Source organism: Anopheles aquasalis, chromosome 3 (assembly GCF_943734665.1).
Source record: "Anopheles aquasalis chromosome 3, idAnoAquaMG_Q_19, whole genome shotgun sequence".
Taxonomy (NCBI): domain Eukaryota; kingdom Metazoa; phylum Arthropoda; class Insecta; order Diptera; family Culicidae; genus Anopheles; species Anopheles aquasalis.
In genome coordinates, this window is record NC_064878.1 from 54148549 (window position 1) to 54166048 (window position 17500).

Genomic DNA, 17500 nt, shown 5'->3' on the forward strand with positions numbered 1-17500 from the left:
AAAGAACTAAAGCTTGCAAAAAGAAAGTGACCAATCAATCGATAAATCGTATGAGAGAAAAGAGAAAAAAAATTAAAACCCCGAAGGATCACCCTTCTCACAACAGAACGGGAAAGAAAAGCGAAGAAAACTCAAATCAAAACCGAAAGAAAGCAACAATGGAAAGAAATAGGGTGCGCATTAAGTAAGCCTTAAAACCTGTAGCAGTGACCAGCGAGTGGAACACTGGTACGCTACTGGAAAGTAGAGTGTTCCCAGCTCGCAAAAGGACACAAGCATCACAGCAATTACCTGGTGGTTGTGCGGCGGCCGGACTTCGCAAACCGGACGATTGCCTTCGCTCTGTTGGTGGAGCGAGGTGGAGTTTGGTGCCGAAACGCGTGAAACGCGCCGTACAGTTGGTAGTAGTAGGTGGTGGTGGTGTTGGTAGAGCAAGTTGGTGGTGATTGTTGTGATGATGTTGAATGCAGTTGATTTTTTGTTTCGTTATTAAATAATTGTCGAATTATTGTTGTGCCAAAGGACATAATTTGCCCATGAACGAGCGGGCGCGCGCAGACACACGTGCCATATGATGAGAGGGTATGGAGATTGAGAGGTGGCGTTGATGGAACATGGCACACAACACGCGCACGATGATTTGGTGGATTTATTGAAACGAAAACAAAAGTAAAACGGATGTAAAGTAGAGTGTCCAGTGAGTCAGCGTAGTCCATTCAAAAATGGAATGGTGGTGGTGGTGGAGTGTAGTGGTTTTTCATAAGGATAATAAGCGAAGATATCAGAGATGCGGGGTACAGCACGAAAAAGGAGACCGATCCTCATCGAAAGAGCAGAAGAAAAAGAAAAAAGGGGATAATTTTGATGGTCCTGATTAGAACCAACCGATGCCGATGATTTAGAAACCAAAACCAAAAGTGCAATGTCGCGAGGATCACGTATCCGGGGGGATCGCATGACGCACATGAACGATGATGGTAATGAGGACGATAACGAATGGGGGGGGGGGGGGGGGGTTTGGGGTTGAGGAAAACGGGAAAGGCGAACGGGAATTGGGTGGATGAATAATGATGAAAACATTCAACACATACTTATCACCCCACCAGAGACAGAGTTCAAGCTACTGTTGCTGCCACGCAGGCTAACACTCATGGAGGCAGTACCGTTCGATCCGAGATTGTCTCGCTCGCGCTCGAGCGCCCGCTGCGTCGATATATCAAGCGAACCGTACAGGCTATCGGCCAGCTCGGGAAAGTGTCGTCGAAACAGCCAGAAGGCACTGGTGGTTTGGAAAAGAAAGAAGCAAACAAAACAAAGGGATTAATGTTGTGCTGTCATCACCAAGAACAGTACCGAGTACCGCCTCTTACCATCTACTGTGCCGACGTGCATCGTTATCCGCATCACCGATGCCCTTCTTCAGCGCTTCCCTCAGCAAACTATTGTGCTTTTCGAGCGCCTTCGTGGGCCACTCCTCGAACAGCAGTATCAGCATCTCGCACAGCGTACTCCGAATGTCCTTCGACTTCGACAGCATGAGATTCTGCGTCAGAATGGGAATGATCTTCGGTGCGTGCGTATAGCGCAGCACAAACTTGAGCGCTAGCGTGCCCGACGACGAGATGACTTTGGCCGAGTTCTGGATCAGATTGATTAGCTCCTGCAGGATGTAGATCGTGAACTGATCCAGCCGGCTCTTCAGCACCTTGCTCATGTACGCCAGCGTAATGCACGCCTCGCGAATCACCTGTGACCGTAGCTCCTTCAGGATGTCAAGGAACGCGATCGACAGATCTTTCAGCTGCTGCACGAACGACGGTGACGCCTGCACGTTCAGTATCAGCAGCGATCGGATCTTCTTCAGCGCATCCACTCGCTTCTCCCAGTCGACGTTCTTGTCACCGATCAGCGTATTGATCGACTTCATGTGCTCATCCATATCGCGCTGCGAGAAGATCGTCAACTGGGGCACATTCTCGAACGATGCCTCGAACACCTCGACCGAGACGGAACCGGCCGCTAGCATCGCGTCACCACCCGACGATCCCTGTGGTTGCGTCTCGTACAGTGGCTTCCGCGGTGTGGCCGATGGTGTGCGCTTGACGAGTCGCGTCGGTCGTTCGACCACCGGTGCACGGTCCAGCTCGTCGTGACCGCCACCACCAATGCCACCGGTGGCTGCTGTCAGTGCCGACGGTAGCAACAGTCCGTCGTTTCGGGCTTCGTCAAACTTTTGCTCCAGCGTCGCAACCTTGGTCGGGGGCACGTCGCGCTTTTTCAAATCGATCCGCAGCTTATCGCCGACGTGTTTGTAGATCTCGACCAGCGTCTGGATGGCGGCGTCCCGTACCGATGGTGACGGATCGCCCAGCAGGCTGACGATCGGTGGGATGTATACCTTCACCGAGAGCGATTGCGTGCCGTACTCGTTCAGGGTGCTGACGATCGTCTGCAGGAACTCTTCGCGCACCTTGCCGTTCTTGTGCTTGAAGCAGATGTTCAGTTTGTCCAGTAGTGTCTGCGGTTGTACGACCCGGCACTCCATCAGTTTGTGCAGCAGAAGCTGTGCCTTCTCCCGCACCGTATCGCGACTGTCACCGAGCCGGTCGATCACGTGCGGCAGTATGGTCGAGGTGTACGCGTTGAAATCGTGCCCTAACCGTACGATCAGCTCGGTGAACGCTTCCAGGGCGCGCTGTGCAATCTGCAGGGGAGGGGGAGAAAAGACAAGAGACAAATGAGAACAGAGAAACAAATTAATCATCATTTCTGTCACTAATTGGGCGATTGGTTGGGAAGAGCGGCGCACTACTGAGTACACTACTCATCAGCACACCCTACGCCCTCATCTGTCAATGTTATCCGCGATCGTACACGATACGAACCTTCGTTGAAACGATTACATGTAGATAAGACAAAATATATGACGGTGAACTTTTTGTCTTATCAGTTATCCTTCTCTAATCGTACATATACTCCCGTCTGGAAGCAGCATAGAAATACCGAATGACTCACGGAGTTGATGCTAGAGAGTGTTACGGCAAGCACGAGCCCTCGTCAAGAGTGCTTATCAAAATCAAGCAAAGATCTTGTGTTATGCGTAGGCCGACAGGGCAGCCGCGCATTCAACGGGCCACCAAAAATTGGGTCGTAGAAATGCCCCTAAAATTGCCATTGCAACAATTATTGTGATTATTACAGTGACGCAGCAGCGCAACAGCGGTGTCCATTTCCTTCAATTGAACCAATGATACCTCCTGCACCTTCTTCTCACTCAACGCTTGACAAAGTTGCGCAAATGCCCCTTCCTTTCACCTCCACGTGACGCACAGAGGCCTCGCGATTGCTTAGTTGGTCAGTTAAAAGGCAAGGCACGAGTCAACACAGACTCCCTGTAACGTGCAACACCCATTTGGATCCATGTAGGCACCGGGGAGAGGCCATGTAGAGAGACAACGGCAGCCAAATCTTTGGACACAATTTTCACTCCACGGGGACATGCTGGTGCTGCATTCGAGGTGACCTCCCCCCACGCCATCCACGCGAAACTCCAATGAATTGAGCTGATTTATAAATATGACCCCGGCTTAAGTGGGCGAATAGCGCCACGCCGAGCAGCAGCAGCAGCAGCACCAGGAGCACAGCAGCCATAGAGTGCTGCGATGCAAAATCCCATAAAACACCAAATCATCATAAACACAGCGCGAGTAGCGGCAGCAGCAGCAGCAGCGCGATGCGCTTGGGATGCGCGATCGATGACCCGCGACCGACCGGGCGCGCGCGCGCGCACACACCAGGAGCATATATGGGTTGGGCCGCAATGACATGTGACGGGGAGCAGGAAGCAAACAAACAGTGCACTTCGAACCCCACCGAGGGAGTGATCATGATCGATCACCAGGGGTCTAGGGGGTCTGCTGCTCTATCCTCTGGTGGTGACAAATGGACCCCAGGAAGCCCCAAGAAGTTTCTGGTGATGGGTTACGAGTTACGCTTGACAGAACACTTCCAGAAGAGCTCCTTGTACCGAGATCGGTGGGCGATTGCTTCGATCGAAATCACGCTGCGTGCGCTCCCAAGAATCGATTCGACATTTTTTGATGTGGGGAGAATCGAAGCAAGCTCCGTGGGCATGCGAGAATGCGGGCCGGAGTGCGGTACATGTTTTCATTGATGATAACAAATCATAAAGCGATAAAGAGAGCGTTCGAGAACATCACATCAGCCACGACGCCGCGTCCGACAGCACAGCATAGAGCCCATATCTATCGCACGCAAGTACACGAATTACTCCTACTGAGCTGGCGGTCCTCAAGGTGTTTAATAGTGTGGCTCGCTACAGATGTAGTAAAACCATTTTGTTTCAGCAAACTCCCCTCGAACGGTGTGACTCAATCGTGCGAGCTGTTTTCGTGTGCCACGTACGTGTTTTGCGCGCCTTGGCCTTACAATCGTAAAAAAAAAGCGTACCTAGAAGGCCTATGACGAGGGCGCACAGAGGGTTAAATCGAAATGGCTTGCCGGACATCATTGAGCACTGCGTGACGCCATCTCATCGTGAGAATCAAAAACATTACCTTTTTCTTAAAGCTGTCCGATTTCTACGGGGTTCTTGTTGGTCATTCGATGGTCTGGAGCAGAATTTCCAAGATTGAATGAGCGACACGAAACAAAACCGTGGCACATGCCAAACCAACGCCAACCGTGCACTACTTGGATGTCAGATGAAGGCGTTGTCGATGAGCATTCGAGAAGCAACCGAATTCGTAACATTCCAGAGAAGAGACTATTCTACGGACTGTCCAGGTTGTCGGAAATTGGCACGGCAGGCGGATACACATACAGTTACAAGAGAAAAAAAAAACAGCTTAGCTGAGTGCGGTCCGGGTGTGAATGAATTGAAATCTGTTTCATCGCAGAAACCTCCACTTTATTCGCCCGAGTTTCTCGCACCTCAAACGGCGATCGATGGTTGCTGTTTGACTCTTTCAAAAAAGGCTTTCTTCATCTCGTTTGATCCATTGCGGATCGAAGGAGGCGTTGGAATTAGCGCAGGTGCGCGCCCGCACTAAGGCCGTCACCGCGATCCGATCCGCACGGGGGACAGGTTTCCATATCAGTGTGCAGAAGCAGCATTAAAGTCAGCACTCTCGAACGCACACAGTCACACATACGGGGGTGCAAGAGGCTAAGGTCGATTCAAGACCCGCGAGCAAACATATGGCCAGACAAGATCACGTCACACACGATGGAGCCAAGCCCGGCAGTTGAAGTCGGAGCGCGGGCGCCGGATCGATGTGGGCCGCTAGAAACGGAAAGGACGGAGACGCAGTCTGTCGGCGAAGGTTGAGAACCCCCCTCGGGGGGGAGGCGAGGGCGAAGTGCTGGAAGTCGATCGAGCGATCGAACGCACAATGAAAGCTCAAACCAAATCGTCGTCGTCGTCGTCGTCATCGTCCGTTGGTAGCCGGGGGTGTTGGTGTGCGCCTACCATCTTGTAACCACCGTCTCCTCCTCTTCCAGGCGCCACCTTCTCAGGTAACCACCACCACGGCAACCTTTTCGTGGCATCATCGATGGTGGCCATAATAGTCGCGGTCGCAGCAGCAGCAGCAGCAGCAGCAACCAGCCAGCCAGTGTACCGGGGACTCCATTAAATGTTTCTCGTTTTGCCTCGCCTTACCGCGATGTGTGCGTGCCGGTACGATCGCGAACCCCTTTTTGGATCCCCCCCCCCCCAGTGACGGTGGTGTGGCTGTCATAAATTGTTCTACGAGCGAGCGAGACAGAGACAGAGGGAAGGAAACGTCTGGGCTTACCTTATAGTGACTTCCGGTCATCCACGGAATCAGTCCATCGATGAGCAGCCCGAGATCGGTACACTCGATCGAGTTCTCCGAGTCGCTGAGGTACAGCACGAGATCCTCGGCCAGCTGCGCCTTCACGCGCATATCCGCCTTGGCCATCTGCGTGACGTAGCCGTCGATGTCGGCCGGTTTCTGGTATGCCATCGTGAGATTGGCGGTGGCGTCCGCGATACGCGGCCCCGGTCTCTCTCTCTCTGCTTACAAGAATGTCCTCCTTTCTCCTACTTTTCCGTCTCCAAAATACACCGCAACACCGGTCACAAATATATGTTATATAAAATTATCACTCCCCCCAACACATCACCACCACTGCCCTCTTCCTTCTTCTGCTGGTTGGTGCTCCGGGGGTTCGTTTTTGCACGTGGCACTACTACTTTCGTCTTTCACTCTCCGCTCTCCCCTTTGCCGATAGTAGACGCGCCAGGATACACTTTGATGATCACCAATGGGGCTGGTGTCTAGTTACACTCTCCTGCCCTTGCTCCTCATCCTATTGCGCACTCCGGAGATGATCCTGGGATTCACTTCAACTCTCCTAAGCGCAGACGACACGCGAACCGTGGCACAACACCATCATCATCATCATTATTATTGTTGTATTCCTCCAAGCGGATGGTTTCTTCCGGATCGGCGCGGTGGCTGCGTCCGATATATGGCGGCGATGATCCGAACTCCGAACACTACCGGATGGCGGGCGCACTTTCACCTTAATTTAGAGGGGCACTTTGCCGGACACAATCATGGGTAACCTGAGTAACTTGGGCTCACTTTTAGTGACGTCGAGAGATTTGAAGTCGCCGAAAAAGGGGGGGGCTGGCTGCGATGAGAGAAAAGGGTACAAACGGAGATAAATGGCGGTGCAGAGACAAGTAGAAAGTGAAGATAAAGAATATTGGATGCGTGGTGGACCCCGTGTGATCTATTAATGGAGAGTTGGCAAGATTTCATTTTGGGGTTGCCGATACAGACAGGCTCAAGTTTTTCGGAAGTCGGAGTTTTCCGGATCTGAACATAAGAACCTGAAACTTGTCTAGTTCTGTCTTGAGTCTATAAAGGACATCAGAATTCTCGATGTCTTCTGAGAAATACTTGGCGGTTCGCTACATTGAAAGCGCAGTAAGCGATGATCTCAATATTTTGGACATGACCTGCTACGATCAGTGAATTTGATTCTCCCTGAGAAGGACAGACCAAGCCCAACCACTTACTAAAAAAAAACCTTCCCTACGTACGCATGCGAATCAATCACGCAAGGCACACTGTGCACTTATCTTCCGCAGTCCATGACCCCTGTTCATAAACCCCTCCAATACGTGATCCCACACTCTGTCACCCTCGATATTGATTTGTTTATCTCTGGAGCCCCGCAAGAATCCAACACAACGAGCAACAAGCAACAACAGGAAAAGGGTGCCGACGCGAGCATTGCATCATCAATTAAGCAACAATCAGGTACGCGAACGCGACGAGACAAACAAATTAGAGAGGCTCAACACATGACATCTTCACACTTTGCGGGGAACGGGGCAGAGAGTAGCCTTGTCTACATCATGCTACTGCTGCTACCCCTCGCTTTGGTGGTTTGCCTTCAATTGCGATCTCTAAGCGCTGTCCACCTTCGCAGTGTCACGGTGAACACGGCGTCACCACCGTCGTTGTCACCTCTCGAGGCAATTAACTAGGATGGTGCCGTTCTGTGCGCGGCTTCTTCTGTCGCCTTGCGAATAGGTCTCTCTGCCACTTTTTTTGACAATCCATCGGTCAGAGCAGCAGCAACAGCAGCGGCTGCCGCAGGAATGATCTAATCGTTGGAAATAAATATTTACATTTCGATTACGCATCGTGCGCAAGATGGCAGAGAGAGCGAGAGAGAGAGAGACCGAGAACTCGCTTGTTGGCCATCCCGTGGTGGCGGGGGGAGAACCATAAGACCTTGACAAACCGGTACCTCCCGCCCGCCGGATTCGCGGCTGTGTTGTGTGTGCGTGTTTGATGCAGCATGTTTGTGGTTTTGAAGCTGCCAAAGGCTACTTGGATTACCACCAACTTCTAGTGGAGAAGGATCTCGAGCAATAGGGCACGAGCCTCATTGTTTTGCTTCCTTCCAGGTGGTTGCATTCTAGTTACTCCGACTCGTGTCCTCCGCTGGCTGCTTTGACCTTCCCACTGGTGTCTGGGGACGTGTGTTACGTATTCTTGTGCGCCGGCCAACTTGAACACACCCCCCTCCGACTGTCCGTCAAAGTTCCGCACTTCCTTTGGGTGGTGTTTTAGCATAACATTGCACAGCATGTGTGCCTCTGTGTATGTGGCGGATTCTCCTTGGAACCATCTCTTTCTCTCTCAAGAGAGGGTCCAGTGGATATACCCACACGCGCATCCGCACCACCGCTGCCGCGGCTGCCGTGCGTGAAGTTCCACTGTCGAGCGGCCAGAGAGCAATTTGCACACAATTGTTTTATTTTTGCACCCAGCGCGTGCTACAATGAGCGTGTACGTGTTAACAACGCCTACTCGTAGTAGTCGTCATCAGCAACAGCAGCAGCAGCAGGGGATGGCCTACTAGTAGGCACCTACTCCACCGCCGCACCCCACGGTTGGCTCTCTTTCTCTCCTCGAGTGCATTATTGACAAAATGTCCTCATGATAATTCATTCAACCGCTGTTGCTCTCTCTCTCTCGCAGCCTTTCTCATCGGCGTGCGTACGCGGATCGCTGCATCAGTATGAATGTTGTACACTCCATTGTGCGTATCACTTCCGTCCCTCGTCCGGAACTGCACGTAGCGACGAATGGAAGCTGCCGCGATGTGATGATGTCCAAAAAGTGGTTGGATTTTGACAGTACATCGCGAGAGGCCCGCTGGGAATTGGGTTTCGCGTCGCCACCATCTTGATTAGGTCTCCCCACCTTTAACGACCGCAAAGAGAAGACGGAGAAATGCAAGAAACATGAAAGAACATGCCCAGCTCCCACGGCCCAGGTTCTGCGCTGTTGCTGCTTCTTCCTGGTCTTCCCCGGGGAGGGGGGCTGCGTGCCCTCCGTGTCCACGGACCAAACACCCGAAATGCGTAACCTCGGTCGGTCGTTTCATTTCTCCAGAAATAGAGCCGTCGCAGTAGTCAGTAACGTCAACAGCAGCAGCAGCGCAGCAGGCCGTGCGCGATTGTGTGGTTGTGGTGTGCCAGCACATCATCACCAGCAACATCAGCCATCGCAGTAGCCCTTCAGTCACCCCTCCCCACCGGCTGATGGGGAGCAGATGAGCCACACTGTCCCGGAAAAGTTGAAAGGGGGGGGGGGGGGGGGGGGGGGTGTTCGAAGGGGCGCCACACGTAGAACAAATGGCTTTTTGCGAACAGAATTAGCCCTCCATCCATCCTCCATTCCCAGCTGCACCCCATTCTCGGATGTTACATCGAATGCTCCACACCGGGGGAGGCTGAAATGGGGGGCGAGACACCTTTCACGGGCACACACGCGCGCACCAGCACACACGCACACACACCGTTACGCGTTCGCCACAAATACACACAAGCAGGCGAGCGCCACCGCGAGGGCTCTGCTCGTACGCACATTTCGAGGAAAAATCACGCAACACAACACACCACCATCGCGCACACAGGAGACGAGCCACAAAAGAAGGAAGGAGGAGGAAAAAAAGGAATGAATGAAAATGGAAGGACGAGATATTGGGGATTGGTGCAGGAATTTGCCTTCGATTATTGACTTCGCTGTCGATGAAGCACATCCTGCCTGTCTGCCAACACACACATTTGCCAAAATAAAAAAGGGGGCCAACATCACCAACAAATGACCGGGGGATGACGCTTGATCGGAGGGGTGCGCCGCCGAACCAGCATCTGCTGCGACACTGTCGCCGCCGTTCTCCGGGAACATGGAAAATCACTTGTTACTGGATGGTGCACGATGGAATCGACGGAATTTGACGATGGCCAGCCCGGTTCACAGCGCGAGAACACTTACGCATCATCAGCAGCACACACGCGTTGTTCCGGCCGCTGGACGATGACCGCTCGGCGCGGCAGCGGTTGACAACATTTTTGCTCGGTTCCGTTTCACCGCGGCCACCCGTGAAAGAAAATTCGTGGCCCACCGTACCGTGTGAAAAACGAGGACGAAAAGAAACAACCACCTACGGATAACGGGTTGGGTGGTGGATCGAACCCGAGAGCGACGACAACGACGACGATGAAAACGGATGACGACGGTGCCTCTTGGACTGCTTCTTGCTTGCGCTTCGCCCTGTTTTCTTTGGACGCCAGTTCCATTGTGTTTACAAGAGCGGAGGTTCAATACTTCATTCGCCGCACTTCGCCCGTGAAATTCCGGAACCGTTGCAGTGCTGGAAGTTGCATGCGCACCGGATTAGTTTCGCGATCTGCAATTGACTAAGTGGGTAATAATCGATGATAAGTTAGTGGGTGCCGGTGTTTGTAATGCGAATTCCAGTGAATGAATCAACCAGCGCAAGGCATATGCGTCGTTGATAGGAGCAAAATTTGATAAGAACAAAGATACCTACTACCGTAAGTATTCGTGGGTGAATAACCGAAGGTTTTTTCACACCTAAAGCTCGTTTACTACTGTTTTTAGTCAAATCATGGCCAACAAAGCGAACAAGGATGGTGTGGACTTTCAGCAACATCTTTACTTTTACCTTATCGGCATGTACCACCAGCATAAAGATCGGGAATACTTCATCCTGTACGAAGGGGACGATGCAATCTACGGTGCGTGGGATGACGTCATTGTTAAAGAAGAGGGTTCCACACCAGGTCTCTTCTTCTTTCAGGCAAAGCAGGTACTAAATTCCACCAAAATAATGTCCCTGGATGATCTGTTCGACATGAAGCAAGGTATTGTAAAGTATATTAGATCGTTCGCCTCATACCTTGAGTCGCCACAGTTTCGAAAGGATGGTGCCCCGAACGAAGTAATCTACTGGACCTCGCAAGGAATCCACGAGTCAACGAAACGCGTTCTACAACCGTGCCAAGATACTCGATTACCGTTGCAATCACTGGGTCCGATCAGTAACATGTATCGGATCGAAGATTGGAAAACGCTGGTATTGTTCGATATCGCTTGGAAATGGGCGATAATTTGTAACCCCAAAGCTGAATCCAAGCATTGTCCAGAGTACATATGCTATGCTGTTGCGAATAGGCTGGCAGGCGAAATATTAGAAGCCGATAAGGATGAAGGAGGATAAAGTGAGATTTCGCGAAGCGTTTCTGTTGGGGAATCCGGAATTCTTAGCATCGGCATCGAATCAAGTGCAAGCATTTCGTGAACAGTTTCAATTGGCGTGTCCATTGCAGCAGAGAAAAAATCAACTCGACCTAAAACAATTCAAAGATAGTACCTTCGAAGAAAAACTATTTGGGCTCCAGAAGAATTGGAGTAATACCAGAGCGGATTCTGACCAGTTCGAGCACCGGTACGAGCATAATAAGAAGACAAGAATCTTGGATGAAGGTACACTTGCACAGTTTTTCCAAGCATTTCGATACTACACAAATGTGCCGAAAGGAGAAGACATGGTGAAGATACTTGACAGATTATTCGACGACAATTTTGATGAAAAGCTGTTTGAAAAGTATCTAATTCCGAAGCAAATTGCGAACAAAAAAGCTCAGCCTGATCGGTACATTGACCGGAACCAAGTAAATTCTGTCATTAAGTTAATCAAACTGAAAAAACAATATACCGCCCAAGGAATATCAGGAGTGTTGTTCACTAAAGAAAGCTCGCTCCAGTTACGAAAGTGCCTTAAGGAGTTTGTGGATCAAAAAGAAGAAGATCATCTGCTAAACATCGTTGCACCGTACGCTCTGGATTGGACAGCGTACCGTGTACAAAAGGAGTTACGCAACATCAGCACGTGCATTGTAATAATGGAAAAACATGTGCCATTGGTAAACGACAAGTTGAGTCTAATTTTGGAGACTCACATCGCAAGTGAGATTGGCACCCTAGTAGTGACTGGTGTTAACTCACTGGATCAACAGAACCTGACAAACTTGCGCCAGAAAGTAAAACGAATTGTCCTCATATCAACCAGCGCGACAGCAGATGATGATGTATTTGAAGATACGCTCTCGGATGAACACGTTACATTGGACTTTGCACAATTTGAGCATTTGCAAATGAGACTCGACGGCAGAACCCTACCGTTAAAAATTGTTGAAGAGCAATTTCAATCTGTTCAAAGCCGTGCCGAACTGTTTAACTTAAAGTCGCCAATAGTCGTGAAATCCGATCTGTACGTGCCAGAGCAGCGGCTTAATATTTACCGCACACTGATAGATGATCAGCAGAAAAAGATCACGAACGAACAATTGAAAGATCGAATGCAGAACCGTGTCACAGTCATAATAGGTCCGAACTGCCAAGGAAAATCGAACGATCTCTTACAAATTGCAAATCATCTAAACGAGGGCGATGCTATCTGTCTATTCTTTAATGCTCAAATAATCGCTGCCCATTGTGCCAAGCATAATGAAGTGCTTGAAGCAAGTGTGCCTCTTAACGGGTGGGATATTTTCATAAAACTGCTTCAGATTACACCATCCAGTGATGTTATCAAGGATATAGTGGTACAGCATTTGGCATAGATCCAACAGCTCTATGTTGCAGTTGACGAGCTCGATGAATTAGCTGAATCGTGGCGAGGTCATATTATTTCCGTTATCCAAAAACTGATTGACTTAAGACCATTAACGGTAATAATCGCTGTAAGTATGCAATTGAAACGAACACTTGAGGCATCGTTTAATCGAATTGATTTTTATACATCATCTATCGCGGATGTCCTTGGGGAACTTTCGCTGTACAATCGTTTTTCCCAACTTCCCACAATTGGACAGGATCTGGGGTCCTTGATATGTGACCTTGATGACTCTGGTTTGCTCTCTTTTCTGTCTCGTATCGCCGATAACTGCGGCGTAGGCACCCTTTATGATGAACTAATCGCTACACGGTTTGATTCAGCAATGCGTTGTTTCGGTAGCGTGCATTCGAAACCCGTAAGTGTTAGTGCCATATATAATGCAATCCAGCTGCCGAAGAAATATTTTTATGAACAGCATTCTTCGTTGGCGTATGATATAGAATGTGGAGAGGAAGTGAATGAGAAAGAATATGAAAATCTTGTGGTGTATGGCTTTGTACGTCGTAATTCAATCAGAGGCGATAGTTCGAAAAGGAACCTTGAATTCATTCATGAAAGCATTCGCTATTATTTTTTTGCCCGGTACTTTTTAATGCATGATGTGGAGTCAACATATTTCAACCAATACATGAAACAATACTTCCTCGTGTCAAAGGCCAAAAGAGGGGCAGAATTTGTGGATATCTTTCTGAATAGTTGTGAGTCATTGTGCAAACAGTTTCGTTCGAAAATACGACGGTTCCTGGAACAAAACCCACAGCAGCTTGCAACATACATTCAATACACTCTGAATAACGAAGCTTTCAAAACCTTGGACGTACTTTTAGATGAGGCGTCAATGAAGGCGATCAAGCGTTTAGAGTTTCGTTTCAGAGAAATCGAAGCTTCAAAAAAGAATAATGTCTCCAATGATGTAAATCTGGTATATGTGGAAAGCAACCAGTTGTGGCGTTTGTTGAAGGTCTTGGTGAAGGAATACCCAACGGACGGAGATAAAAGGTCCTCCAAATTGACCTTAGGGCTGCACCCGCAACAAGAGGTGTGGGGTAATATAACTGAAGGGGAATTGGAGACGCTGTTGCAAGATATGACGGGAGAGAGCGAAGACAGTGAAGCTGCTCAACTGTTAGACGATGTATGTAATGAGGCGTTGTGTGTATGGAATATTGGAAGCGAGGATTGGAAAGCGTGTGTCGAACAGAGGTACGGAGTTACGCTGGCGGTAGCGGAAGTGGGGGTAGTGAAGGTAATGTTAATGATAATGGCGGGCGGTTTTGCGTTGTGTATGTTAATAATAGCCGAAGCATTGGCGGATAGGAAGTGGAACAGCTGGGCAGCGGCGGGCCTTTACCTGCTAGTCAAGGTGACAGGAGTGCTCGTAGTGACGGCATACCTAGTGCACGAGATGAAGTTTAATCGAAAGGCACTGAGAGCTATAAAAATACGCCATGTTGAAACAGTAGCCAGAGATTCGGAAAAGACGCCTGGGTTGTGAGAGAAAGCCTGCAATTGCACTATGCAAGATCTTTTTGACATAAGCATAATCTTTTTGACATTAAACTCTGAGTTTGCGCTTCGTGTATCCTGGCTTAAGTGTGTTTTTTCAATTTACTTTCGAAATTTTAATTTACTTGTTAATTTTTACTTGCAAAACCCTGTATACACCTTGCGTATTGCGTGCGATCCTACTACAACACAACAGCTCCCGCACAAGTCCCACTAAACCAAGTGGCGTTCGGAATGCGAACGCGCGCGTCTCCTCATGCATCTGCCATTTCACTCGGCCCGTCCGCTCTGTCTCGCTCTCTCCCACGGTTTTCATCTTTTCTCTTTATGTCGCGACTGATGGACGGCGAGTCCACAAAGCTAGAAACTTCTTTCTTTCCCGATAACGATAACGAAAACACTCAGCAGGATAAGAAGCTTACCGTTTATCACCCAGTTCGTCTGTAGTGCCCGGGTTTCACCTGCTCCCGGTATTGTGCGGTTTCCTGCAGTAGTTCCGCCGCGTTGTAGACTAGAAAAGGAAATAAACAAACGCCGCTGTTCTACCATCAAAACCACGAGATCCTTGGACCACACGCCTTCTTGTCCGAACAAAGCCTCCTGCGATATGGCCGTGACTTCGAAGCGACGACGGTTGGTAGTGGTGTTGCTGTGGTGTGGCGTATTTGGCCTGCATTTCCTTCAAACTGGCGCTGGTAATCCCACGGACAGTGCCAGTGTGAGCGCCCGGAACGCCAACAACAGTACCGCCGCCAGCAGTAGTAGCGCAGCGGCGAACCTCAACAATAGCAGCAGCAGGAACACCAGTAGCAGTACGTGTTGGTTGTCTCTTATCTCCATCTTCCCTGTTTGCTAATCTTCCCCATCGTTCCAGCAGTTGCCTGCGAAGAAGATGTGCTCTTTCAGTGTCCACCGAACGCATCCTGCGATAAGGGCCGGTGCGTTTGCATGTTCCGCTACAAACTGAATCCTGCCTTCCACAACGGGGGCCAAACTGCCGCACCGGCAGCAGCAGCAACACCAACCTCTACCAATGGTGCCTCTTCCTCTTCGTTGCCATACTGTTTGCTGGATGAGAGCAGCAACGACAGTGCCAGTGCTAGCGGTGGTGCTGGCTCGCCTGGCAAGGACCATCGACCAGCGGGTTCGAGCGCGGGGAATGCTGATCAGCTTCCACTGCGAGAACCGGCCGGCGCCCATCACATTCTCAGTGGCGTACTGATCCCGCTGGCCTTCGTTGTGATCATGATTGGCAGTGCGCTGCTGGCGAAACGTACGCAGCTTTGGTCCCGGTTGCGGCAACGGTTCCAGGCCCGCCGCGGTCGCCACCATCGCCGGCCGGCTTACGAAGACGTGGTCTTAGGTAATGATTCCGATGATCCACCCTTGATCTAAATCCCTTCGATGAAGCTCCACAGAGTTCCGCTTTTATTTTGTTATATTTCTGTTTCATTCCTTTCTTAAACTTTTCTTTCTCTTTTCCGATCAGAGTAGTTGACTGTTGAGCCCTCCACCCTAATCCTGGTTTAGTTGACTCCTTCTCTCATTCGATCATTAACGGTCACCTGTTAAGATCCTTGCGTGGTAGGAGAAACGATCGCATTTCAGTTCTACCTTGCCCCGAGTAGAATCCCGGTTCCGACACCTTCCCGCCCGTTCAAATGTACTTCATCGCATCCTCCCCCATCACTATCATTGTGCGTAACGATACTCTCTTCTTTCTCTCTCTCTCTCTCTCTTCTCTCTCTCACACACATACTCTATTTCTCTTTATCCACCTCAAATCTGTGTGTCCTGTGTGTTACTAACATCCTCCCAAACCGCCCCCTTCAAACAAACAACTCCGACAACAACGAAAGTGCAGTAGGCTTTGAGCCACAGTCGGGCCGACTTTGAGAAAGCCAAAGAGATAACCTTAACTACGTGTAAAGAACTACTGTATGAGATTCGCAGGCGCGTCTGGGCGATCTAGCAGGCGTCCGAGTACCGTGACCACTGACCGTCACCAAGCCCCGATGCCTGTAAGAGAAGGCACAAACAGATTTAATTAACATCATTTCTCCAGGATTTGCTGCAGGATCTCAGCGGATGTAAAAAAAAGCAAACAAGAATTTAGTCGCGTAGCAGTGCGCCATATGGCACCAAATATCACGTATTACGGGGGGCAAAGACTTTGAGATCTACTTTCGATCGATTTGATATTGATTTCAGTCAAAGTAACCGCACAGTATAGGAAGATAAAGTATGAAGAGAACAGTGTGTAGAACACAGCAGGGAGACGGATCAAGGGCAATCGTGAATTGTAATGAAAGAATCATAGTGGATCATACGGTGTGAACTGAGGTAGCTAGAGCGATAGCGATGGAGAGCACTTTACGATGATCCTCGATCATCTTGTCGAGCCGCCAGAGACTTTACGATATCTTCCTTCGTCGAAGCATAAGCAAAGGTAAAATACAATAATTTATTAGATATACGACGGGCAAGACCGAGTAGGCCGAGAGCACGGCTGAGCAAAGTGCTGAGCGTGATGATGGAGTAGGAGGAAAGAGAATCGTAGTAGCTAGAATGTAAGAATCCTTACCACTACACGAAGCAACAGAGCAGAGCAACACACATAAATAGAAGAGGTTCCTTTATATAATGCGATAGAAAGAGCGAACAGGATTAGCGAAGCGAACGCGGTCGAATAATGTTAAATATCACAGGAGACGGGGAGAAGAACAGTCACATCATCAACCATAATAATACGCGTCCGTTACTAGGCATCTTAAGAAGCGCGCATATCATCTTATAGAGGCGGACAACCGAATTTGGAAACGGGAGAGCACATAAAACACAGCGTGACGTGCGAGCGAACGGCCATGTAAATCATTCATCCAACTACCACCAAACCCCCCATTCATCATCATCATCATCAGATACATCGGAAGGAAGGGCTTTCCTCCCCATACCTCTCCCGCCCATTTTGCTCGGTTCGAATCAGCTCCTGGGTTCCGTTATATTCCATCTCTCGAGTGTGTCATACTTTTCGTCATACCAAAAATATGTATTCTGTGATAAATTTCAATAAATGTCTATATTTTTAAGAACGGAAATCGCAACGCAATGGACCGTTTCAACACACACTAGACTCGGACTAATTTACTCTATTTGTTTGGAACCCTCCGTGGCGCGAGTAAGAAGCCGACGTCGTTCGAGGTTTTTGTCGGGTAAATGCACTTCGAAGGATTTGAAATGCGTTAGAATGTCCACGACTAGCGGTTCCTTCATGCGGTAGTACTCAGCAATCTTGGCCGCCGTCCACTGTTCCGGATCGGTCTGGTGGTTCCCTATGAACTGGACCGCTTGCCGCAACGTGCAGCGTCCTTTGGTGATCGTTCGCGGTTCCAGGTGTCCGAACTCGTACTCCTCGACACTGGAACGATTG

The 17500-nt window shown here is 49.7% G+C and overlaps 3 protein-coding genes across 19 annotated transcripts in view; 1 reads left to right on the forward strand and 2 right to left on the reverse strand.

Annotated features, from left to right (window-relative positions):
- Positions 1–10115, reverse strand: part of LOC126578092 (CLIP-associating protein) — a 16131-nt gene extending 6016 nt beyond the window's left edge. For 3 of the 9 annotated variants that reach the window (XM_050240340.1, XM_050240339.1, XM_050240335.1), the window contains exons 1-5: positions 9855–10115; positions 5820–6684; positions 1371–2704; positions 1092–1279; positions 292–342 (exon numbers count right to left, since the gene is read on the reverse strand). In XM_050240340.1, coding sequence (XP_050096297.1) covers positions 292–342; positions 1092–1279; positions 1371–2704; positions 5820–6011 — 1765 coding nt within the window. In that variant the 5' untranslated portion in view covers positions 6012–6684; positions 9855–10115. Of the gene's footprint in view, positions 1–291; positions 343–1091; positions 1280–1370; positions 2705–5819; positions 6685–9375; positions 9420–9854 lie in introns of those variants that run through there. The other 6 variants (XM_050240343.1, XM_050240341.1, XM_050240338.1 and 3 more) reach the window with 5 other exon arrangements.
- Positions 10116–10292: 177 nt separating this feature from the next.
- Positions 10293–17168, forward strand: LOC126578100 (uncharacterized). 7 transcript variants are annotated; one of them, XM_050240369.1, is made up of 4 exons: positions 10293–10417; positions 10485–14882; positions 14948–15433; positions 15560–17168. In XM_050240369.1, exons 2-4 carry the CDS (start codon positions 14678–14680, stop codon positions 15562–15564), a joined length of 696 nt encoding a protein of 231 aa, XP_050096326.1. In that variant the 5' UTR covers positions 10293–10417; positions 10485–14677; the 3' UTR covers positions 15565–17168. The 7 variants fall into 6 exon arrangements, with proteins under 7 accessions (XP_050096326.1, XP_050096323.1, XP_050096324.1 ...); XM_050240366.1 differs by having other exon boundaries at positions 15565–17168; XM_050240367.1 differs by having other exon boundaries at positions 15930–17168.
- The window catches only part of LOC126578112 (protein NDUFAF4 homolog), a 1025-nt gene continuing 655 nt past the window's right edge, over positions 17131–17500 (reverse strand). For all 3 annotated transcript variants that reach the window (XM_050240388.1, XM_050240387.1, XM_050240386.1), the window contains one exon: positions 17131–17500. This exon is cut by the window's right edge and continues 50 nt beyond it. In XM_050240388.1, coding sequence (XP_050096345.1) covers positions 17215–17500 — 286 coding nt within the window. In that variant the 3' untranslated portion in view covers positions 17131–17214.

Bases quoted from the DNA above. Each gene is read 5' to 3' on its own strand.
- LOC126578100 (XM_050240362.1), top strand. From the start codon at position 12,635: ATGCAATTGAAACGAACACTTGAGGCATCGTTTAATCGAATTGATTTT.